This window comes from Ambystoma mexicanum, chromosome 1p (genome assembly GCF_040938575.1).
Source record: "Ambystoma mexicanum isolate Mex_15411 chromosome 1p, UKY_AmexF1_1, whole genome shotgun sequence".
Classification (NCBI taxonomy): domain Eukaryota; kingdom Metazoa; phylum Chordata; class Amphibia; order Caudata; family Ambystomatidae; genus Ambystoma; species Ambystoma mexicanum.
This window is the reverse complement of record NC_090921.1, coordinates 986,465,463-986,491,350: the sequence shown is the minus strand read 5'-3', so window position 1 is coordinate 986,491,350 and position 25,888 is coordinate 986,465,463. Positions and strand designations below refer to the sequence as shown.

The 25,888-nt window shown below is 45.8% G+C and overlaps 1 protein-coding gene across 2 annotated transcripts in view; it reads left to right on the top strand.

Moving 5' to 3' along the window:
* Positions 1–25,888, top strand: part of CFAP20 (cilia and flagella associated protein 20) — a 539,103-nt gene that overhangs the window by 110,944 nt on the left and 402,271 nt on the right. For both annotated transcript variants that reach the window (XM_069645023.1, XM_069645111.1), the window contains exon 2: positions 21,169–21,248. In XM_069645023.1, coding sequence (XP_069501124.1) covers positions 21,169–21,248 — 80 coding nt within the window. The remainder of the gene's footprint in view (positions 1–21,168; positions 21,249–25,888) is intronic.

Here is a 25,888-nt window from a genome sequence, read left to right as displayed (position 1 = left end):
GCTATCGTGGCCCGCTACGGTAGGCAGCTGTGGTTTAAAATCGCCCCCCTCCTGGACTTCTTTCCAGACGACAAGAGGGTGCAAGCCCTTGAAATCCTACAAGAGGGCGAGGTGGCTTCGGACCACGCCATCACGGTAGCCACGGACATCGCCAACACTGGGTTTCGCCAGATGGGCAACAGCGTTTGCCTTCGCCCGCACGGTTGGCTCAGGGCCACTGACTTCCGTCAGGATGTACGGACCAGGGTACTGGACATGCCCTTCAACGGGAACAACCTGTTCGGTAAGGCAGTGGACGAGTCACTGCAGGCCATGAAGGCAGACACCGAGACGGCCCGTGCTTTGGGTACGCTTCATCAGCGATGGCCATCCTTTCGGACCTCCAGAGGCAAGTCTCAGGGTGCCTCCAAAGGATTCGGCCGCAGCTCTTCATCGTACCGTCAAGCGGCCCGCTCTTCGTCGCAGGAAGCCTACAGAGGCCACAGCAAGGCCGGTGGACATTGGCGTCGTCGCCAAGGTGCCCAAGGTGGCAGGGCTTCGGCGAAGCAGGATTGAACCGGCTGTGACGTCGGGCGCCCACCTGAGCACCCTGGTGGGAGGCCGGCTGGCGAACTTCATCAACGTGTGGAAATCAATCTCCACCGATCGTTGGGTGCTGGATGCCCTAGCCCACGGGCACACTCTGGAGTTCCTGTTACGCTCACCTAACTCCCACGCAGGCGCTGGCCTGGTTCGCGCTGCTGTGACCTCTTCTAAGGTGATGCTCAGGGTTCGGAAGACGGACTGGACCGGGCCCCCAAATCTGGTTTGTCTGGCTCGCAGAAGTATCCTTCTGTAGGCGAAAATAGGGGATTAACTGTCTGCGGGGTAATGCAATCGGCCTCCCACTTTCCCCTCTCACCCTCCTCGAAACCCTTCTGTGATTCCTCGTAGCGTCTCACCTTAGGGTCTGGAAGGACGAGCTCTCCATCCTGCTTCTGATGCAGGGGCGCGTTGGTATCCAGTTACTTCACTGGATTTTCGGATTGGTGAGAACCAAACTTGCTTGGCTTCCAGGTAAGTTTTTTGATAAGAGGTTCCCCTTGTGTCCATGCATTAATGTACTAATGCTAGTGTCTTTTTCCCCATAGGGGCCGGGGTACGGAATGCCGGGGAACAGGCACCGACCCGAGATGAGAGGTGAAATCCTTGTAGAAATCAGGTAAGTCTTTAATGAGCGTTTTTTGGTAATGTCTTTTCATTCGCTCATTAACGCTGATGTCTCTTTTTCCCCTTAGGGGCCGGGGTCCGGAAATGCCAGGATGCGGCGCGGATCCGAAATGAAGAGGGAATGAATCAACAGGTAAGTCTTAACATGGAGATTTAGCTTTCCTTATTCCCTTCTCTCTCTCACCTTTTGTTCTGGTCTTTTTCTCCGTAGGCACTGGGGCGTGACTGCGAATCCGGATGATTGCTGCTGAACATGGAGGCGCCCTGTAAAGGTGAGTGGAATGCGGCGCTGCAGCGATCGACGCGATGAGCTTTTAAATAAAAGTCTTCCTTTTCAGGATTGTCGGCGAGATGTCTCCGGGATGCAGATTTAGCAGGTAAGGACTTTTCCTTCTTCTGTTCTCTTCTTCTCTTCCTTTGCAGGTGATCCAGGATGCTGGCAGGCGTGGCAGAAGTCAGGATGCAGGAGCAGACACGGTGAGCGTCCAGCTGCTAGATGCAGAACAACGCGAAGCACGTGTGGCTGTTCGGGTGGGGTTTAAATAGCCTTGGAAGAAGTTCCAGGTATGTATCCTTCCCCGACCACGCCCGGATGGTAAATTAGTCCCACAGGTAAAGTAGTTCCTTTCAGGCCTCAAGGTGGCCGGGATCCTGCAGCATGGTCTGCATCAGGTAAGTGCACCCAAGAACTCCCATAATGAGCCTGGCGCCATAGGCGCCAGGACACTGTCCAAAGGGCCCCTATATGGGGTTGCTGGGTCCTTCCTTGGGGACTGGATGTCCGCTTTCGGGGACGCAGGGCTTGAACCGGCTCCCCGGGAGCGGGCATCATGACAGTTCCAAAGGAAGTACCCACACTTTCCACTGGTGGTCAGGAAAGAAAATCGCATCCCACAGCTACTTCTGGAGGTACGAGCGATGCTAAAAAAGAGGGCACGATAGAGCTCGTCCCGAAGAGACTCAGGGGCTCCGGAATGTACTCGCGGTACTTCCTCGTCTGAAAGAAGACCAGCGGCTGGCGGCCTATCGTGGGCCTCCACCGCCTCAACAAATACATAAGATCCCAAAAATTCTGGTTGGTCATCCTTCAGCACATGCTGGGATAGCTGGAAGAAGGGGGCTTCCTGTTGTTGCTGAACCTGGAGGATGCATACTTCCACATCCCCATACACAAAGGACATCGAAGGTTTCTACGCTTCGTGGTCCAGGGGCAGTACTATTAGTTCACGGCACTGCCCTTCGGTTTGAAGTCGGCACCAAGGGTCTTCACCAAGTGCCTGGCACCGGTGGCGGTGCGGCTGCGCCTGCAGGAGATCCACGTCTAACACTGTCTGGACGATTGGTTCATCCGAGTGAAGTCAAGGGAACTTGCTGTCGACCACACAGTGAGGACCTGCTCACGGAACTGGGGTTCTCGATAAACTTTGCGAAGTCCTGCTTGGTGCCATCGCAGGACGCCCTGTTCCTGGGAGCCAGGCTCAACACGGTGACGCGGCTGGCTTCACTGTCGGAGGAGAGGATAAAGGCCATCCTGGGCAAGGTACAACGGCTGTTGACCATGGAAGTAGCCAGGGTGAGGTCCATGAAGTCCCTGCTCGGCATGATGTCGTCATGCATCTACCTCGTGCGGCTGTGCAGGTTGCGGATGCGGCCACTGCAGGAGTTTCTCGATGCCCGGTGGATACAAGTGGCGGGAAGCTTCGAAGACAAGATCTCCCTTAACAGGACTTTCCGTCAAGCAATCCAGTGGTGGGTCACCCGTGCGCATCTCGCGGCGGGCATGGACTTCCAGACCCCAGCGCATCAGGAGATGGTGACGACGGACGCTTCCCTGGAGGGATGGGGCACCCACACCGGAGATCTCCACGCAAGAGGCTTTTGGCTCCCGGAGGAGAGGTCACTGCACATCAACGTCCTGGAGCTTCAGGCCGTGTTCTGGGCCCTCAGGTCCTTCCTTCCATCCCTCAAGGGCAAAGTGGTAAGAGTCTTCACCGACAACACCACCACAATGTTCTACATCCAGAAGCAGGGGGGCAGCAGATCCCCAGCTCTTTCCAAGGAAGCGCAGGATCTGTGGCACTGGGCCATCGCCCAGGGGATGTTCCTGGTACCCTTTCACCTGGCAGGTGTAAAGAACACCGTCACCAACTCACTCAGCAGGGAGCTTCGGCAAGATCAAGTAGATCTCCTGTTCCAACGATGGGGCAATCCCCAGATCGATCTGTTCGCGACAGCGACGAACACCAAGTGCGGAGGTTCGCCAGCAGGTTTCCCCAGCCGGGGAGTATGGGGGATGCATTCTCCTTCCCCTGGGACGGCCTGTTCCTCTATGCGTTCCCACCGTTGCTGTTACTCCTGCGGCTCATCAGTCAACTCAGACGGTCCCGGTGCAGGATGATCCCCGTCACACCGGCATGGCCGAGGCAGATATGGTTCCCAGACCTTCTGGACATGTCAGCGTCCCCTCCAGTCAAGCTACCGACGGACACGGATCTTCTCACCAGGGAAGGAGGCGCGATCCTGCATCACGACCCAGGATCTCTGAACCTACAGGCCTGGCTGCTGCAGCACTAGAGTTCGGAGGCTACGACATCCCGGCGGACTGCAAGGAGGTACTTGCCAAGGCAAAGGCTTCCTCGACTCTTAAGTGCTATGGACATAAATGGAAGTGGTTCTCTGTCTGCTGCCGTGCACAGAAGATCAACCCTCTACGGATTACAGCCCCCCAAGTGCTGCCGTACTTTCTGTCGCATGCCTCCATCAAAATTCATCTGGCTGCTATCTCCCGCTAGCACCCAGAACTCCGGGGCGGTCGTCACTGTGGTCTCACCGCCTGGTGAAAGAGTTCATGAAAGGACTGTTCTGATCGTTCTCGCCGGTGAAGGCTCCGGCCCCGGCGTGGGAGCTCAATGTGGTGCTGACCAGGCTCATGGGCCCGCCATTTGAGCCTTTGCATTCGGCGCTGCTGAAATTCCTATCGTGGAAAACGGCTTTTCTTGTGGCCATCACCTCCGCACGACAAGTGGGAGAGATCCACACCCTCTCCTGTAAGCCTCCATACCTGACATTCCACCAGACAAGGGTAGTGCTGAGGACACACCCCTCCTTCATGCCCAAGGTGCCGTTGGACTTCCATTTCAACAAGCTCTTGGTGTTGCCTGTTTTCTTCCCGTCGCCTTTGTCGCCGGCTGAAAGGACTCTGCACTTGCTGGATGTGGCTAGAGCGCTGAAGTTCTACGTGGACTGCACAAAGAGTTTTTGGAAGACATCACAGCTGTTTGTGAACTTTGGCCCTGTGAACCAAGGGAAGGCCCTCTCCAAGGCTTCCATTTCCAGATAGCTCTCCGTCTGCATCATGCACTGTCACCGGTTGGCAAACCGACCCTTGCCAGGCCGTCCGAGAGCCCATTCGGCCAGAGTGACCGCTGCTACTACGGCGTTCCTGTCTGGTGTGCTCCTGCTGGACATCTGCAGGGCAGCTACGTAGAGGTCGACGCACACCTTCACGAAATTCTACTGCGTCGACCGGGATTCCAGGGAGGAGTCCAGAGTCAGCCAAGCAGTGCTGCGCAACCTGTTCGCTTGAAGGTGAGCCAGGTGAGGAGCTAAGAGATGCTTAATGTTGAGTTGTTGAAATGCTTGATGTTGAGCCTTGCCACCTCCCGTGGTTGTGCATGTGTGTACTGCTATGTATCCTTGTATTCATGAGCAGGTGAATCCATGCCAGACCCCATGCTGGAGAAGGAACAAGTGACTTACTTATAACTGTTGTTCTCCAGCATGGGTCTGGCATGGATTCCCTCTGTGGCTCGTCTCTTGGTGCTACTGCCACTTTACGAGCTACCAAATCTGAAGATGGCTGCCAGAGGAGGGGCTTAGGTAGAGGGCAGTCATTGGCTGGGGGCAGTATGACCCTCATACCAGTGATTGGTTATTAGTAGGAAGACAGTTCAGAAACGAAACTGAAATTGATTTTTTCTTTACCAAGGATTTCCAGCCTGACGGCGGGGAATATTCATGAGCATGTGAATCCATGCCAGACCCATGCTGGGAAAACAACAGTTACAGGTAAGTAACTTGTTCCTTTCCTTTTAGTAATAGGTGATTCAAGTGGTGAGGAGATGTACGAGGGTGGAACAGAGGTGGTGGTGGAAACAATGGAGTGATCAGAGAGGGGTGGCGTGACAGTAGTATAGTGGCTAAGAGAGAGGTTGAGATGAATAAGAGATCCAGAGAGTTACCTCTGGTGTGGGTAGGTAGGTTATGGATAGAGTGGACATCATTATTAAGAAAAGACTGAAGTTCAGATTACCGATTGGAGTGGTTGGAGAGTTAATGGGCCTCATTACGAGGTGGGCTGTAAGGGTTAACGGGCACCGGTAAGGAGACTGGTGCCGGTAAACCCTTACCGCCCTATTCCGAGGTCCCTTAGCGGGTCCTGCTATCGCCATTAACGGGAGCCGCTAAGGGACCAGGGAGCTAATAACGGGCCCGCTATTAGCGGGCCCGTTATTAGCTCCATCCCCATTCCCATTGAGCCCTACGGGGGCATGAATGGGAATGGGGAATGGTTCTCAGAATGGGGATTTACCGGGTCCTCCAAGGTTGGAATGACCCGGTAAGTCTCTATTTTGAGAACCCGGACCCGGAATGCAGTAAGGGGGTAGCCATGGTGCTAATAACACCATGGCTACCTCCTACCTCGTAATGACTATCAGTCAGACCCATTATGAATGGTATAGGGTAGGTCACAGAGGGCATGCCCCAGTACTTAGATCAAGCATTGAAACCTCATGTTCTTAAAATGAAGTCCTACATTAGAGACAGCGTACATGTTTTGCAATTTTTCAAGAATTTGAAATGGGAGTCAGACTATCTTTTGGCTACTCTAGATGTTTCAGTGCTTTACACTAGCATAGACCATGATCTAGCAGTTCAAACAATAGACTACACCTTTGGGGACTCATCTGCTTCTTATATGCAACACACATATATGCTTAAGACTTTTCTCAAATTCACTTTGGACAATAATGTATTCATCTTTAATGATCGATACTATGCACAGGCCAAAGGGGTAGCCATGGGTGCCAAATTTGCGCCATCCCTGGCCAACCTATTCATGGCCCAATATGAAGAAACACATATTTATGATCATGAAATCTTTAAAACTAATCTAATCGCATGGAGAAGATTTATTGATGATGTCTTAGTTGTATGGAAAGGGTCGCTTGCATCATTTGAAAGCTTTGTATTACATGCTAACAATAACAAATTTGGGATTAACTTTACTGGCTCAGCGAGTTCACAGAGTGTTGACTTTCTAGATTTACATATCTTTGTTAAGAATGGGCAGATTGAAACCAAAACATACCGGAAGCCAACAGAGGTTAACTCTGTACTTTATGACAGTGCAGTCACCAAAGATCTACAATAGACAACATCCCACCTGGACAATTTTATCGAGCCAGAAGAAACTGCAGCTTAGATGTGGACTATTCCAGGGAGTCCGATTTGCTTATAGATAGATTCAAAAAGAGAGGGTACAATCTTAGATGTATAAAGAAAGCGGCGGATAAGTACAAAGAGTGCAGTCAAGCGCAACTTTTATTTGACCATGCTAAAGAAAGAACAGGGAAGGATCATATTTCCATAATAACACAGTTCTCACAGGATTCCTCTTTACTCTACAAAATGGTGTCCAAATACTGGGACATTCTAGGATTAGATAAGGATCTGCTTCCTTTCTTGACTGAGAAACCAAAGTTTACTTTCACGAGAGCAAATACTATTAAACAAAAATTGAGTCCTTCTTTTCTGAATGTTAAAGAAGACAATACTAAAGAGACTTAGGTAAAAGGAAAAAAGGGATTTTTTAAATGTGCTAACTGTAACCATTGCAAATAAGCCCATGCCAACTGAGATTCTATTACTGATGCTAATGGAATGACAATTGAGATTAATGAGTTCATTAACTGTAAAACGTGTTATGTTGTTTATGCTATTATTTGTAAATGTGGTAAACTGTACATTGGTAGCACTATACGACAATTGAGAATTCGAATAAGGGAACATTTGGCCAGTTTAAGGAATGTCGACCCAAAGTCACCATTGGCCATACATTGGCAACAACAACATCAGCTTGACAATCAAGAAGATTTGAGATTTATTGGATTTATGCAAATAAAGTTGGGGAAACAAGGTGGTAACCTTAGGCTTAAATTTAGGCAACAGGAATGCAAGCTAATTTGTTATTTGAAGAGTACCATAGTTGGACTAAATCAGGACCATGAGATGCATGTACTTTTATAAAATATTTTTAAGATCAATAGTATTTTCTGGCAAGGATTGACATAATTATCACTTGTGAGGCCATTCTAGCCCTACCAGAATGAAGTGAGATATAATAACTTTATGTCAAATTTCATCTAAATCTTAGTAAAAGATGACATATGGGGGCGCAACATCACAACTCTGTTCAGAAATATAGTAATGTACCCAAACATTGATTTGTGTTACATTTGAGGGGTATTGCATTAATCCATACATGTACAATAATATATAAAAAGACATTATTGTAGAATGTGATTTTGGCATATTGATCTATATTATTCATATTATGCCATATTTGGTTATATATTAGGTTTTGTGCCATTTCTGAGGGGTAGTGCATCAATACATATATGCACAACAATATAAAAAGGTATTATTATCGAACATAACTTTGTTATATTGATCTATATATTATACATTAAGACACATTTAAGGTAGAACACCTGAGAGAAATGTCTAGGGCTATACGACCCTTCATAAGAAAGGCGAAACACCTGAATAAGGAGGAAAATGCGAGTTAAATGCATAATGTGCATGGATATATTTTTGAAACAAGGTTATTATAATTGTGCTACGAGACAATAGAAAACCAACTGTAGTCTGTGATTAACAAGTTTTAAACGGCATACAATGACATTTAGAGCGTAGTTTCCTGTTTACAACGGGTGCGCGCGTGACATCATTGGGTGCGCGTAGGCGTGACGTCATTGCGACGACGTGCGTGTGACTTCATCGCGTGCACAATGCGTGACGTCACCGTGATGCGGGCCGCATTTTTGATCTTTTTTCTGGCGCTTTATAAGGAAGTACAGACTCGTGGGATCCCCTTTGGAGCATTTTCAAGATTAGAGCCTGGGATCTAGCCCACTAAATGGTAAGTGCATATCCATGCTAAAATTTAAAGGGACAGGGTTTGCTTATTGTGTCCCCATCTACTAATTAAAAAGAAAAAGGTTTTTGATAATTGGATATAACAAAAGGCTTAATGGAGATGGGGAACCTTTGTTACTAGAAAAAGATGAACATGCTATATATAATCTTTGTTTGAGATAATTCATAAACATTTTTTCTAAGTCGAGATCATTACTTTGTAGGTGTTTTTTGAATCTTGGAACCTAAAACCCACAAATATAAGTTTACGGGATCTTACAATACTCACCTAATATCTGATCTAATATACTCGTCCCTACAGGTGGGTGAGCCCCCTTTTTTAATTATTCATGTTTTCAACTTATGGGACACCAGATATTATGCATAACAATATATAACAAATTAGGGTTTTTTTCTATGCAGGATTGAAAGAGATTTTAAAGCAAGATCAACTGATATTGAGATCTAAAAATAAAAAATATATAGGAAGTGTATATGGGGTAAGCACAAATCCCATATTTTTCTATAAACTTTTTGTCTAATTGAGCACCAATAAGACATTTTAAACACACTCTCAATCTTTAATTGGTAACTCACATTCTGGTTGTGTTGGAATGGTTTCACAAGGTGTGTGGGCCTAAAACTTAAATATAGTGGTAATTACCACGCATGAAGTTTATTTAGTGAAGTCTAATTGACCACATTTTGACTTTGTTTAATTCCGTAGTATATATATTAGTAGGCACTAATGTGGAAAATAGAAAAACACTTTATTTTCATGGATCAAAATGTTTTGGATTGAGACACTAATTTATGGTTTCAATTTATGTTTTTTTCTTTGTAATTGGAATTTAATTTCTTGAATATGGCGTGACTTTCCCATCATCCTGACCTGACATGTGACACTATATGGTATGGTTTTTTTAAAAATACTTATACAAAATTTATGTACTAAATGTATGTGAAATTCGGTACAGCCTTGAGAACGACCGGAGCGCAAAACATGTGTCGGCTGTGTTTTTGCATGAAGAATTAAAACCACTCAATTTTGAGAAACAATATGCCAATTGGCCTTTCGAATGAATCTATGAATAAGGATGTTAAAAAGCATTAGTGGAGTGATGTAGGTCCTATGATGGAAGAAATACAATGTTTGAAGTAGACTTGTTGAGACAATCATCTTAGATGTATTAGTCCACACACAGGGCCATATCTTTTGGGAGTCATTTAGAGAGCAGTCTTGGTTCCAAGCCTCCAGGCATTTGAATAAAACTCCATCAGTTGACGAGGAGGAACTGGCTTTGTATAACATAGACGCTGTGACATTAGGGTTAGATAAATGAAGTAATCTTTGTGCTAGGTAATTATTTTCATTACAAATTAACATATATTATTTTCCATAATAGCATCTAATAAACATACATATTGCTGTAGAAAAGACACAGGCGAGTGAAATGTAGTTATGAACTCATCAAAGGTGAGGGGAATATCCTGGACAAACATCTGATCCACATATTTAATGCAAAGTGATAGCCATGGTCTCCAACATACAGTTAGTTTGTTAATTTTTATCAGGGGATTCATCCAAATAGGCCGTAATACCAACTGCGATCTTTTTGAAATAAACGAGAACAAGTATGAACGAAGGTACATAATAGAAACATTAATACTAGTACTAGCGAAACATTTGTTATTATTTTTGATGTAAGGACAGTCCATAAGAACATGAGGGGAGACCATCGCTCTCTCTATAACATACCAGTTGGGCATGTTAGGATTGGTGGGGAAGAACCACAACTGAGCTTGTCGTAGAACAAAGGCCAAGTGGTATTTTTTTTATAATCCGGGAGACCAACACCTCCCTCTGTTCTGAGCTTCTTGAATTTACATAGTGAAATTCTTTTCTTTTTTGCACAGAGAAATTTGAGGATACAGGAGTCCAATGATTTAAAGAAAGAAGCAGGAAAATGAATAGGGAGCATGTATAAATAATAGAGTATAATAGGTGAAATCATCATTTTAACAGCTTCAAGTCTACCCCACTAAGATAAGAAAAGAGGGGATCATGTATTTGTAAGTTCCCTTACCCTAATTAGAATAGGAGCTGTATTTTGTTTAATAATATTCTTAATTGAGGGGGTTATATGAATACCTAGGCATTTAATACCTGCTGGGCACCATGTCATTCCAGAACTTAAAATGTGGTGTTTGGTGCAATGTATGTTAAGTGGTAGAATCTCTGATTTGTCTGTTTTGAGTTTATAACCTGATGTCAGAGAGAATTGTGCAATGGTATGAGTCAGATGGTGTGGACAAGTATCTGAAATATTCAATAAAAGTAGAACATCATCTGCATTGGCAGCCGTTCTAATCTTGATAGCCTTATACTGAATACTAAGTATGTTGTCATCTTGTATTATTGCTTCTAGAAAGGGTTCCAATGCCAGAATAAACAGAAGGGAGAAAGAGGACAACCTTGGCGAGTGCCTCTATGGAGAGGAAAAAATTGAGACAAATCATTATTTATAAAAAACTGATGTTGTGGGATTAGAGTAGAGTATTTTGATCATGGATATAAATGGATTGGGAATACCATGCCAAGTAAGAGATTCAAACATGAAGTTCCATTCTACTCTGTCAAAGGCTTTTTCGGCATCTAGTGCTATTGCCGCATATGGATTAGGGGAATTTTGAATGATGTTAAGAATGTTGGTAATGAGTCTAATATTAGCTGAGGATAATCTACCTTTGACATAGGCCACCTGATCATTTTTAATTAAGTTTGAAAGGAATGGGATAAGTCTATTAGCTAATATTTTGCCCAAAACTTTAAAGTCGGTATTAATTAACGATATGGGCCTATAATTTTGAACCAATTCAGGGTCTTTGTTGGATTTAAGGAATACAATAAGCATTGCTTCAGAGAAAGATCCAAGAGCTCTCCCGTGAGCAATGAAGGAGGTATATAATTTGTTAAGTTTAGGAACCAATATGTCTTTAAAATGGGCAAAGTAATCAGTTGAAAAAACATCTGGGCCAAGGGCTTTTCCTTTTTTAAGTTCATTAATAGCTTTATATACTTCCTTTGAGGAAATGGGAGTTTCTAATGATTGGAGGTTGGGATTTAAATAATAATTACGATTTATATGCTTAAGAAAATCAGTAGCATGAGTGTTGTTGGGCAGTGCTTCAGAGAAGTATCATTTTTGATAAATGTTTGAGAAAACATGTAGAATATCCTTATCAGTCATGACTCTATTACCATCATGATCCTTAATAACAGGAATATTTGCTTTGTCTTTTTTTGTTTTGAGATATGATGCTAATGATTTTCCGGATTTATTTGAAAACTGATAAATCTTGGATTTATACTTTAAAAGATTAGCACATGAGTACTCAGTCACTAAGTTATTATATTGTATTCTAAGTTTAATGATTTTTTGAAGAATAGGAGCGGAATTAGTCAGAGTGTGTGTTCTAATTGCAGGGATTTGATAAGTTTAAGAATATCTTCTGATTCCTTTTTCAGTTTGTTCTTTTTGGTGACATTATAGGATATAATGTGTCCTCTTAATATCGCTTTATAGCAGTCACAGTTATTATGTACAGATGTATCAGCAGAAGCGTTTTCAGCAAAAAAAAGTGGCTATGTTGTTGATGGATACATTTCACAAATTGTTCATCTTTCAAAAGAGCTTAATTAAATCTCCATCTGTTATGTTGATGTATAGTTTGTGCATGTAATAGCTTGTTATGAACAGAAGTGTGATCTGACAGAGTAATACTCTCTATCTTGGCATCTAATAAACTATTAGTCAAGGATTTAGAAACAAAAACATAATCAATTCTTGAAATGGAGATATGAGGAGGGGAGTAGAAGATATAATCCAAGTCTGAGGAATGGGTAATATGCAATGTATCAATGAGGCCTAGTTCAGAGACAAAGTTACCAAATTGTAAATGGGATTTAGTAGATTTAAAACGCACATTGGACTTTTTTTTATCAAGGAGAGGATCTATAACCTCATTACAATCACCACATACAATGAGGTTATTAGGATAGGATTTGCGAATGTGGTTTCTTAACTGAGTCCAGAAAGTAGGGTCAGAATTAGTGGGACCATAAACATTTAAAATAGAATATTCTATGAAATCAATAATGAGTTTAACCATGATCCATCTTTCTACATCATCTGATTATGTAGATAGGAACTTGCATTGAAGATGTTTATTAATAAGAATAATAACACCATTCTTCCTCTGTCTGTTGCACTCGATAAGACTTGACCTACCCGCAAGCGTTTCAATTTGTTAGCTTCCGCTTGTGAGAGGTGCGGTTCTTGTAGGCATGCAATCGATGGTTTAGCTCTATGAAGATGTGAGAGGATTTTCTGCCGTCTAACAGGATTATGTAGCCATTTGACATTCCATGTGGCAATATTAAGTGTCATGGATAATGGTGGCAAAAGTATATACAAACTTGTAGTCAATAGTAAAGCACTGGTAAGATGATACACAGATGGGAAAGAAACAGGAAACGACAAACAAGAAGAACATGGAATTTTGCGATTTCCATACAAACCAACTGGTGCAGGAGAAAGTAGTGGCTAACGGGATACAGCCACTCCAAACCATGCCCACAAAAAGTCAACAAAGGGCAGGGCTGGATAAGATCCAGAAGTGCGCGTCCTGCGTCTCATTCCATCAAGAGTATCATGTTATGGAGAACATGTTGTGCGTATGTTCACTTTATGTAGGTAGTGGACTGGTGGTGTCCATCTTGTCTCTTCTTGTCTCTTGATAAAATTGCGCAAGTCAATTGGGTTCTGAAAGGTAAATGTTTGACCATTGAGAGTGACCTTTAGGGAAGCTGGGTGGATAATTCCATATCTGGCATTGAGTTGCCTTAGTGCTGGTCAAAACGCCAATAACTCCTTTCTTCTTGCTGTCGTGGCATTGGAGACATCCTGAGTTATGAAGATTTTAGTGCCTTCCCACGTGAGTAGCTTTTTCTGTTTTGCTTTGTACACGATTAATAGGATGTGTGTATAGTCAAGTACAGCGAAGATTAGAGTTCTTGGAGCATTCCTAGATGTTATTTTAGGTCCAACACAATGGGCTCTTTGGATATTAAGCTGCAATGATGCAGGAAGATCCAGAAGCAGAGGAAGCATGTAATATAGGAATTGAGTAGAGTTGTCTTTTTCAATAGTTTCTGGAAGGCCAACAATTTGTATATTGTTCCTCCTATTTCTATTTTCTAGATTGTCTGCTTGTTTCTTTAGGGAAGTAACTGCGTTTTCAAGCGACATCACTTTTCCAGCAACATCTTTGGCATTACTGACCCTTCTTTCCATCTCATTAATTCTTGATTCAAATGAGGACCATTTGTCATCAAGCAATTGCAGTTTAGCTGTTATAGCTTCCATAAAAGGCGTCAGTGATTTTATTTAATCCAAAATAGCCTGCATTACTGGGTTTTGGGCGTCATCCTTCGGCATGGAAGAGTCCATTTTTTGTCTCATGGGAGCATTGCTAGCAGACGTTGATGGCAGATCCTTGGAAAGTCCTTTCTTTGAGGCCATGCTAAGACTGTATGCGTAATATTAAGGGTGTATAGAGCTTAATTCATGATGAGAAACACGCCTCTTAAAAATTGAAGTGAAGGGTATCACTTGTTTGAGGGAATTTTCCTTTAAGTATTCTTTGCCATGAGCACATTCATATACTAATCAACAGTGGTACAGCCTTTTTTATGCGTAGGTTTTCATACTCTGTGAGCCAAAAAGGACTTAATTTTAAGTATCCATGCTTAGGAGTTCATGTGTACCATGAAAATGAAGAAGCTGCGTCAGCTAATTCCACTCCAGACATCCAAACAGACAGAGTACCAAATTTCTTTGCTAAAAATATTTGGCAAAAGCCATAAGGAACTCCTTCATGTTTAAAGGTTTACAAACATGAGTCATACTTTGAGTGATATTAGCCAAAGGGAGCATTTCTTAAAGTTTTTTTTTTATCACCATTTGCAGTCAAACATTGTGAGCCAGCTTAAATTGTGGATAAATATATTTAAATAAGTAATTTTCCTGGCAAGTATAAGCTTGAGAGTGCTAGATACGTTGCTGTAACTTTAATTTAGAGTGTGAGCCTTTGTTGTCTGAGAAACACGCTTCCTTGCGTTAACCAGAGTAACTTCCGCACGTCAGCCGGCCAGCTGAGTGAATATGTCAGGTATTTTCCGACGCGACCTTACTGCTCCAGGCCGCGCCTCCGGATGAACTTGAATGTTCATTTTTTGAATGTTCATTTTCTCATATTAACGGAAGAAATGTTTCCTGTTTTTTTTAGACTGCCTGTAATGATATACAAAGTTAATAAAATATGGTAAAAAATGAGCATGCACGTAAATGGTGTTGTACATTGTACAAAAGGGACGCAACCCCTTTAAGAAGGACCACAGGGAAAGGGCGGGATGTAGAAGGAAGGGGAGAGGGCTGGAGGGGCGGAAGGACAGAAAATGGATAGGCGTGAATAAAGAAGGTTCACGGCAGCGCTGGCTCCGTCTGGTGTGCCCAGAAGTGATTGAGAGGGCCTGTGTGCCCAGAGGAGAGAGCAGCGGCCCGAGCGCTCTGCTGGAGGACCCGTGAGCCAGGAAGTGATCGAGAGGGCCCGTGCGCCCAGAGGAGAGAGCAGCGGCCCGTGCGCCCTGCTGGAGGGCCCGTGTGCCCAGAGAAATTCGAGAAGTGATCGAGAGGGCCCGTGTGCCCAGAAGAGAGAGCAGCGGCCCGAGCGCCCTGCTGGGGGGGCCCGTGTGCCCGGAAGTGATGGAGAGGGCCCGTGTGCCCAGAGGGGACTGCAGCGACCCGTACGTCCTGCTGGAGGGCCCGTGTGCCCAGAGAAGTTCGAGAGGGCCCGAGCGCCCAGAAGAAATTGTGAGGGCCCGTGCGCCCAGAGGAGAAGGCCAGCACATCAAGGAGCCGCAGCCCGTGTGCCCACCGAAGCCTGCAGAGCCAGCGACGCGGAAGCCTGAGGAGCCGGAAGAGGCCCGTCCGTCGTCGCAAAAGACCGAAGACGACCCGCAGGCCCGCGGCGCCAACCACAAGTAAGGTGCCGGGTGGGACAAATACAATGAGGGGAACCCCGTGTCTCCTGCACGTGACAGCACCACAAACACATTAAAGGCGAACGTAGTCACAGCAAAAGAAAACCCCGTGTCCTCCCCACGTGACATCTATCACATACCAAGGAGGCCACATAAAAGAGGGAAACCCCGGGTCTCCCACGAGTGACACGCAAGAAAAAAAAAAAAGAAAAGGAAAAAAGAAAAAAGTGAAGAACTCACAACACGGCACAAGGGAATCCCTGCGTCTCCCCATGTGACATTAACGCAATCTAACTGCAAAGAAGGGAACCCCGTGTCCCCCGCACGTGACATTACCATAAAAACATTAAAGGGTGAAAGAAGTCACGGCAAAAGAAAACCTGTGTCTCCCCACGTGACGTCACGCCACAAAGGCCGCACTAAGGAAAGAAAACTTGTGTCCCCCACAAGTGACACTAAAAAAAAAAAAACTTCACCGCAGATCACTACACCACACCCGGACAACAAGGGCCACGTGGACACAGGAAGACACAGCACCAAGAGTCCATCGTAATCAACGCCCACGCACTACTGAACTAACTACAGAACACCAAGCTGCGCCATCATGTCAGCCCAGGATGCAGCAGATCCCAATGCCCAACCAACATCACCAGGAGCACCCTCCTCCTATGCAAGCCTAATGAGAAGACCTGCCCCGTTCACACTGAACCCACACCACAACCAGGGCCAACGATGGGAAGAGTGGATGGAGGAATTCGAAGACTTTGTGGGTGCAATTGGCACACAAGAACCACCCAACATACTAAGCATCTTTGCAAATGTCGCAGGGAGAGAAATCAAAAATATCATCCGTACGATTCCCCTACAGGACCGCACCACATACGCGAAACTCCGACAAGCCATAAATGAAAAGATTGTTATCTCACCCAATCGTGACTATGAGAGATACACTTTCAACCAATGTGGTCAATTGCCTCACGAATCAATAGGAGAATTCGTCATTCGCCTTCAAAGGAAAATATCGAAGTGCGATTTCACCAACTTTAATGACGAAGAAGCCATAAGGCTACGCATCATAGAAGGGTGTGCATCCTCTATGTTCCGGAAACACCTCCTAAAGAAACCCTTATCCCTAAAAGAAGTTTTGGACCTAGCAAGAGTTTATGAGTGAGTGGACATCCAGGCAGCAGCCTTTGAGAACCCCAAAAAAGGAGAAGTTATAGCAGCAATGCACCCATATACCCGACACACAGCTCCACAGACAAGGATAAGCCCAAGATATCCGACACAACGAACACCAAGCGACCGCCAATGCTATCGCTGTGGTTTCGAGTATCCACACAGAGGTCCGTGCCCTGCCATCGGCCAACGCTGCATGAGATGCGGTATGGAAAACCATTTCCAGGTGATGTGCAAGGGACTACTACCAGAAGGGAGCTCGACACGGCCACGACCCAACACCCGCATGACGGAGACACACACGGAACAACTCCGCCAGGCAGACAGAAGTACGACATTGCCCACGAATGCTTATCAACGTCCAAACACCGTAAGAGCCCTTGAGGGGCTTCAGATTGAACCAGATAGGAAAGACCATGAACTATATGACATCCACCAGAGTGACTTCATGCAAAACCTGGAACACAGGACGACCTACAAGGCAGAAACCCCAAGCTTTTTCGAACAAGGAAGAGACCCATATCTCGACTCCCCACCACAACACCAGCCGGGAGGAAATGAACCAGCCCGATACCTACAAGATGGCTACGACAGAGAGTACGTATACCTCCTCAGTGCTGAAACTGAAGACACCTCAGCTCCCAGAGTAACAATACAGTTGGGAAGTACCAGAAACAGATTCATCGTCGACACAGGAGCAACGGTAAACGTCATGAATGAAGATATCTACAGGGAAATAGCCTCCTCATACCCACTACAAGAATCCAGGACTCACATTTTTCAATGGGGAGCGGCGCAACCAATGACCTCCAAAGGAAAATTTCAATGTGATCTACGGCACAGGGACATCACGGTAACTGCCACGATGCACGTCATAAAGAGCCCATACATCGGCCGCTGCCTCCTCAGCTACCGCACAGCCAGCGCCCTCGCCTTAATTGACCTACACTACAACCAGTCAGAAGTAATAGAGGGACTGCCAGTATCACACAAATGTGTCAGAGCAATGATCGACAGGCCTCTGGCGAAGGGAGACCTCAAGAGCCAATTCCCCAAGTTATTTGAAGGAGTTGGTATGCTAAAAGGATCATGCATCAAACTACATATAGACAATACCATCAGGCCAGTACCGCAACACCCGCGCAAAGTGGGTTTCCACCTCCAAGAACAAGTGTCAAAGGAAATCCGACTTCTCCTTCTCAACGACATCATAGAGAAAGCAGAAGGGCCAACACCATGGGTATCGCCGATAGTAATTGTTCCCAAGGACAATGGTCGTCTCTGCATATGCGTTGACATGCGCATCCCGAACACGGCCATTCAGAGAGAAAGGCACCCAGGCCCGAGCCTGGAGGACATGTTGATTAGGTTAAACCAAGCGAGGTTCTTCTCAAAGCTTGACCTCAACCAGGGCTACCACCAACTGGTCCTGGACCCAGAATCACGACCCATCACCACGTTTGCAACGCACGACGGCCTGTTTCGATACAAAAGGCTCAACTTCGGTATATCATCTGCCGCAGAAATCTTTCAAGAGACCATCAGACGCCTCGTAGCATCAGAGATGAATGCACTAAACTATAGTGACGACATCCTAATATTTGGAAGAGATCAGGAACAACACGACAGAGCCCTAAGAACCATCGGCTCCATCCTACAAGACGCGGGACTGACCCTCAACGAAGACAAGTGTCATCAACAAGACTAGCCTTAAATTCTTCGGCCACATATTCTCAAGCAAAGGGATAACGGCCGACCCGGACAAGATTAAAGCCATTACCGATCTCCAAGCACCTACGACCACGGCATACCTGCGCTCCCTACTAGGCATGGCAGGATACTGTGCACGTTACCTCCCGAACTACGCCACAACAACTGACCCACTCCGCAACCTCCTAAAGAAGAATACACCATTCGTATGGGATGCACCCTGTCAGGAAGCATTCCTAACGATAAAAGAAGGTCTCACCAACAACCGACAACTGGCGTACGTTCGTCCGGACTGGCACACCATCATTACGGTTGATGCAAGTCCAGTGGGACTAGGAGCCATCCTTGACCAGACCGACACCGCAGACAACTCTCATCACGCGATAGTTGCATATGCCAGCCGAGCCTTGTCACACACGGAAAAGGCCTACTCCCAGGCAGAAAGGGAAAGCCTGGCTGCAGTCTGGGCATGCGAGAAATACCACCACTTTATCATTGGCCAGAGGTTCACCCTAGTAACGGACCACCAAGCTCTAATATCAATCTTTGGGAACCCCAAAACGAAAATGCCACCTCGCATAGAACAGTGGGGGATAAGATTGCAAGAATACGATTATTGCATCATCCACAAACCAGGAGGAGACGCCAACCCAGCAGACTACTATCCAGACACCCTCTACTGGACAAGGACGGCACCCTAGCCCAGGAAGCCACAGAATACATCTCATACCTGTCATCAAATGCCATGCCACCGACCATCTCGACCGCAACGTTTGAAGAAAGGAGCAAAGCCGACCCAACACTCAGAGCTGCTGTCTTTCTCACTCGGTCCAACAAATGGAGGGAACATCACACAAAGGAAACCGGAGGGGAGGATATAGACCAGAAGGAACTGGACCGGCTGGCCAAGATACACGACGAACTCGTAGCCACTGACCAAGGACTCTTGCTACGGGGGAGGAGGCTAGTAGCACCAAGGGACCTAAGGAAGACCATAGCAACGCTGGCACATGAGGGCCACAGGGGAATAGACAACACTAAACGATTTCTCAGGAACTATGTCTGGTTCCCCTACATGGATGTGATAGTAGAAGACATGCTCAGACACTGCAGGCCATGTCAACTGGCAGCGAAAGGACCAAACCCAAACCCTCTGCAACTAACCACACTCCCGACAAGACCCTGGCAAAAGGTCGCAATGGACCTTTAGAAAAAGGAGGCTATCTATTAGTAGTAATGGATGAATATTCGAGATTCCCTTTTGTCAAGCAAACGCCATCAACATCCTTGATGGAAACCGCACCCATAGTGGACGAACTATTCAGCGAGTGGGGCATCCCCAACGTCGTCAAGACTGACAGCGGTTCCCCATTTCAAGGAAGAGAATTTGCAAACTTCGCAAGTCACCTAGGATTTCACCACCAAAAGATTACACCTCTCTGGCCCCAAGCCAACGGGATGGTGGAAAGATTTATGGCCACAATCAAGCTAACCAGACAAAAAGCAGCAGCGGAACAGACACCCCACCCAAAAGCCATCTGCAGCATGCTTCGGAGCTACCGAAATACACCACACGATGCCACGGGAAAGCCACCAGCTGAGCTCATGGTGAGGTACCAACCCAGGACACGCATTCCCCGATGGGAGGACTACACCCCTGAAGAAGACCTAGTCATCAGAGAACGAAATGCCGAAAAGAAGAGAAGGGCCAAACAATGGGCCGACACCAAACAGAGAGCGAAAGAACAACAACTGGAGATGGGGCAAATGGTCCTAGTGCAACAAACTCAACGCAAGAAGACGGACACCCGATACAGCCCCGAGTCGCGAATTATCACAGCCATCAAGGGGCCCATGATCACAGCGACAGGAGAACTGGGAGACATCACTCGCAACTCCTCCTTCTTCAAGAAGCTATATCTAGAGGAGCCCCAAACACAAGAGGCACCCGACGAGAACTTCAGTGAAGAAGAAGAAGCAGAACCCCCAGTGGAGCCAACCGGCGAAAGCCGAGAATCCCCAGGGAGACCCCCTCGAACAGTAAAGAGACCAGTGAGGCTCATCTAACAGATGTAACTGGGCTCACATGTTAAGTACGGGGGAGGTGTTGTACATTGTACAAAAGGGACACAGCCCCTTTAAGAAGGACCACAGGGAAAGGGCGGGAGGTAGGAGGAAGGGAAGGGGGCTGGAGGGGCGGAAGGACAGAAAATGGATAGGCGTGAATAAAGAAGGTTCACGGCAGCGCTGGCTCCGTCTGGTTATTGTGTGATTGAAAGGAGTCCAACAAATGGAAATATAGCTCACGACAGTGTGAAATAAATGACCTATGCATTTTCTAATCATCCACAAAGTCTGACTCATATTGTATAACTTGACAATCTAAGTGTGGCACACTGTGACTTAAAACGTGCCTGTTAAATGTTTTACATGTCCTTACTTTACATTCTGAAAGAATAAATTAACATGTCCACAATAAAAAAAATGTTTTGTTTACTGTACAGTATCACTGCAGGCAACAGTGACATTCTTACGACACAATCTAATAAACTTTTTACATTCGCTTTTGCTTGTGGGTTTTGCCTCTGGAAGTCTAATGATTCTTTAATAAAATATAAACATTGAATTACATATATGTGCACATGTGTGCATTATAGGCAACATTCGTATTTTCTCCTGGGTTCCTGGAACTGCAGTCCGAGTATGATGTTTTTTTTCTCCAGTAGCTCTTTTATTTATACAACTGTTTTTTCTCCACTTTGCAGGTAAGAAACGGCCATATAAAGCGAATCACTGACAACAACATCCAGTCGCTGGTGCTCGAAATCGAAGGGACCAATGTAAGGTAAATGTTGGTCATCAGTTAATGATCGCTGCGGTCAACCCTTGAGAAGGCGGGTCCGCATGGAATATTGGCTTTTTCAAATGTATACACAGAGTGGGCAAAGTGGAGTGGCAGTAGATTTAATGACATATATATCATAGTTCACTTCTTCCAGCAGATCACATATGCTAAGGAAACATGCAGGTCTACTAGAAGAGGGCATGGCATGCCGTGCACAGCTTTGAAAATGTGTTTGTCTGACCGATGTAAATCTAAGTTAGTAAATATGAAAGGTTCATGTCCCTGTTCCCGGGCCTCACAGTCCCAGAGACCATACACGTAACCTCTCACGAAGCGCCTGTACCTCTCTTGCAGTGTTCCTCAGGCACTCTGGGCCACAACTCTCTAGGAGCCCAGAGGTTCTGTGTGATTCTCATCAGTTGCGCAGGAGAGGACCTTCATATCTCAATCCCTGTAGTGGCATGGTTAGAGGCTTGTTCCAGCCCAACAAACAAGGAGCTTGACCAGGGGCGTTGCTAGGGGGGGGCTGAGGGGGCTATAGCCCCTGATCTTTTGGTTGTAGCCCCGGATAGAATCTCAGGAGCTACAGCCAAAAGACTAGCTAGCCCCCAGTCCCAACAGTTCCGACATCAGCTTAGCCCCGGGTCTTTTCCAGACCTAGCAACTCCCCTGAGCTTGACCTACACCTGAGACGGCTCCAACAGAAGGCCCTGTACAAGATCTATTGGTCAACCGTGAAAATACACACGCGTGGGTCATTATGTACAGATGTGTGCTGGGGTGTACCAGGAAGAAAGGTAGCCTGGTGCACATGCTCTGTGAATTTGAAATAGTCTCTGGGGACTTGAGAGAGTTAGGGTCCAGTTTTTAGTTGGTCTAAAATTACAGTCTGCCTATTGACCCTCTGCATTTCCTTTTTGGTGTTTTTACACACAATGAAGAACTTTACCGGGGCTTGAAAATGGTTACATAGGGCATTACATATGGCTATAAACAAGACTGTGTAAGTGTGGAAAAGTGACAGGAGGTGCTTGCCGGTGGTCTTGATAGAGGATCCTGCTTCTTAATTGGCTGTTAGGGAGGCGGTTTACTTGGAAAGAAAAGGCTGTACGCATAAGTAGGAGTCAAGATGATCAGCATTTCATGATGTGTAGTATACCTTATCCCTCCCTGCAGCTACCTTAACATGCTTCATCACTACCTGTCCTGTGTCCCCATGCCTCTCTTCTCCCTTTGTACATAGTGCCTAGTGTTGTTCGGTTGTTGTTTAAAGTGTAGTATTTGTAGAAGCTCCTGGCTAGGGGTTATCAATCGGTTCATAGTCAAAACCTCGAAAATCAAAATGTCGAAAGTCAAAATATCGAAAAAAAGGTTGAAAAAAAAAAGTCAAATTTTTTTTTTTTATTCGAAATGGGGGGTTCCCCCCAACCCCCCCTTTTTTTTTTGATTTTACCTTTTTTTTACATACGAGAGCCAAAAAATAACAAGAAATAAAAAAATAAATTATTCGACTTTTTTTTTCGACTTTTTTTATTTTTTTGACATTTTTGTCATTCGACATTTTATTTTCTCGATATTTTGACTGCACACCTTCTCAATCCTCAGCAGTGCTGTATTCTGATTTACATGTTCATATGCACTGAAACTGATTACTTTTTTTGTATGCAGTACTGGCCTTATCCTGAGGGTCTCGAAGCACTTTACATAGTTCAACGAGGGGAGATTAAAAGAGGTTGCAATGTTTTGCAAAACAGACTAGGAAGATCAGGTTAGATAAAGGATAGATGGGGCAGTTGGTTTGGCCGGATTAGTTGGGGAAAAGAGGTCAGTTTTTAGGATTTTGTGGAAGTCGATTATGGAAGGGGAGGTACGAATGTGGGGTGGGAGGATGTTCCAGGCTCTGGGTGCCCCATGGATGAAGGCCTATTTTTGTGTGCCGGTTACCTTGCAGAGCGGAATGTGCAGAGGATTTTGGTTAGCTTGTCTGGTGTTTGTGTCGGTAACATGTTTCAGATTGTTGTGATGGGAGGATGGGGTTTTGAGGCGGATGGCTTTGAATATAATGCATAGTCCTTTGAAGCTATTTTCTGGAGTATAGGGAGCCATTGGAGCTGGGAGAGAACTGAGGTGATGTAAGAGTGTTTGGTAAGTGCAGAATGAGACTTGATGCTGTGTGGCTTAGAGAGGTTGGGGTACAAGGGTTTTGTTGGGGATTTGAATGAGGATTGCATTTCCATAGTCCAGCCTGGAGAGAACTAGAGCCTGGACCATTGTAGGGAAAGTCATCAAGGGGAAAAATGTGCCTTATCTTGCATAGGACATGTAGCTATCGGTTGCATGCTTTGGTAACAGCAGCTACATGGTCTCTGAAGGATAGTGGGTGGTCGATAGTAAGACCTAGACATTTGGCTGGTGTAAAGAGGGAGATGTTTGAGTTGTCCGTGGTGAGTACTTTGATCCAGTGTGTGAGGTCTGGTTTGTTCATGGGTGTGAGGAGGTATTCTGCTTTGGATGGGTTGAGGTTTTGAAAGTGTGTGGCCATCCAGGTGGTGTTGGCGGAGAGACAGTTTCTGAAGGTGTGGAGTTTGAAGGAGGAGGAGATTTTGAAGTATATGTGTCTGTTATCTGTGTATTAATTCAAAGTGGATGTTGTGACAATGAAGGCTTTCTTCAAAGAATGTAACGTATAGCGTTAACAGGAGGGGAAATTGGGAAAAACCTTGTGGTTCCTGTGGTACTTGTTTGGGGGGGGGTTTGATCCATAGGGGGCATGGAGACAAATAATGTATGCTCAGTCACTGAGGAAGGAGATAGCTCAGTTGAGACAGTGCCCGATAGTTCCATCCTTTGGGGCAGGATGTTTAGGGGGATGGTGTGGTAAATGGTGTTGAAAGCTACAGAGAGGTCGCTTAGTACTAGTAGGGTTGTGTGTCATTTGTCTATGATGTTGTGGAGGTCCTCCAGAATATGAAGGGTTGCAGTCTCGGTGCTGGGGGGAAACCTGAATGGAACAGGTAGAGGAGGTTGTTTGTGTTGGTGTGCTGTTTGAGTTGGCTTGTGACAAAGTGTTCTGTGATTCTGTCATGGTACAACAGGATGGTGATGGGACGGTTGTGTTCATACAGTGTGGCATCGAGGGATGATTTATTTCAGAGGGGAGAGGTTTGTCTTGTTTCGAGTGTGGGGGAATATGGTGCTGTGTGAGAAACAGGAGTTGATAATGTTGTTCTAGTGCGGAGCGAGGGTGGCGATGCATTTACATGATGCCTGAGCTGGGCATGCGTTATCCAGGAAACGTGCCGATTTTGTTTTGGCTGTTAGGTGTGATGAATCCGATGGATTCATCACTGTTTCTCCCGTGGTAGTCTCCTCCCCTGTGGCCAGGGTATGGCAGCTGCTTCCTGTTCCTGACCATGGGGGCGGCTACATGGGGGAGGATCACATGGGAGAAGATGGCCTCCGGGGAGATATCATGACTTAATCGGATGAGATATGGTATCGCCCTTTCCTTTCAGAAGATACACCTCTGATTCCCCAATAGCCCTAATAGCCTATTGTAATACCTCCCCTCTTCCATCCATGGAGAGTAGTGAAAATCTTTTGCTACACTCCAAAGGCCAACTCTCAAAATCTAACCGACCTTGTAATATTATGGAAGACAATTTTCCCAATTCCACATACTCTTCTTCCAAACCTAGTTTGCCTTTAAAACCCATTGCAAACGTGTATACAGTTTTTTTCCAGAAGGGACTGCTATACCCACAATCCCCACAACACTGGAACGCGAAAGAGGAGCACGGGAATCCACAAGCACAGGCTAGTGGAAGCGAGCACAAACCTGTGCCTGGGACATTTAAATCACTGAAGCAAGGAACGCAGGCAAGCTGCTGGCAGAAGTGGGTTGCTCCTCTCTGTGCGAAGGAACGCATGGAAGAAAGTCTGTAGAGCCAACCGGCTTGGGAACCTGAAGAGAGAAGGCTGCTGGAAGGAGACGACATGCGGCCAGAACGCCAGAAGCCAGCGAAGGGCTCCTGGGCATTCACCAGCAATGGAGAACAGTGCTTTGCTCACCGAAATCGCATGCGAAGCAGACGAGTACAGCAGAAGCCTCAGGAAGTAGAAACAGAGAAAAGGTTGCAAAGCAGAAAGCAGCAGGAGACCGTCACTGTTGGACTGCAGAAGAAACGAGAAACGCCATCAAGAAACAGTGAGTCCACAAAGGGACAGAGGGAACACCAGGGTGCATTGGAGGCCACGGCAAACTGAGATAGTTATACATATTGAAACCAAGAGAGAGGGAGAAAATGAGCAGTTTATTATACCGAAGAGAGAGACTGAAAGAGCAGTTTTCTAAGAGGAGACTTTCAAGTTTGTCAATGCATGTTGCAAGAGAGACACTAAAGAGGCCATTTATAAGAAACCAAAAATATTAGCCAATAAGGCTAAACAGTGGAACCATCAAAGGTGGGAGAGTGAGCAGTAGCTCACACATGAAAAAGCCCTGACAGGAGAGTACACCAGGCAGTTACAAGCACGTGATTACAGAAAACCCTGGCAGGAGAGTACACCAGGCAGTTACAAGCACATGATCACAGAACGCCCTGGCAGGAGAGTATTCCAGGCAATTGTAAAAGTGTGAG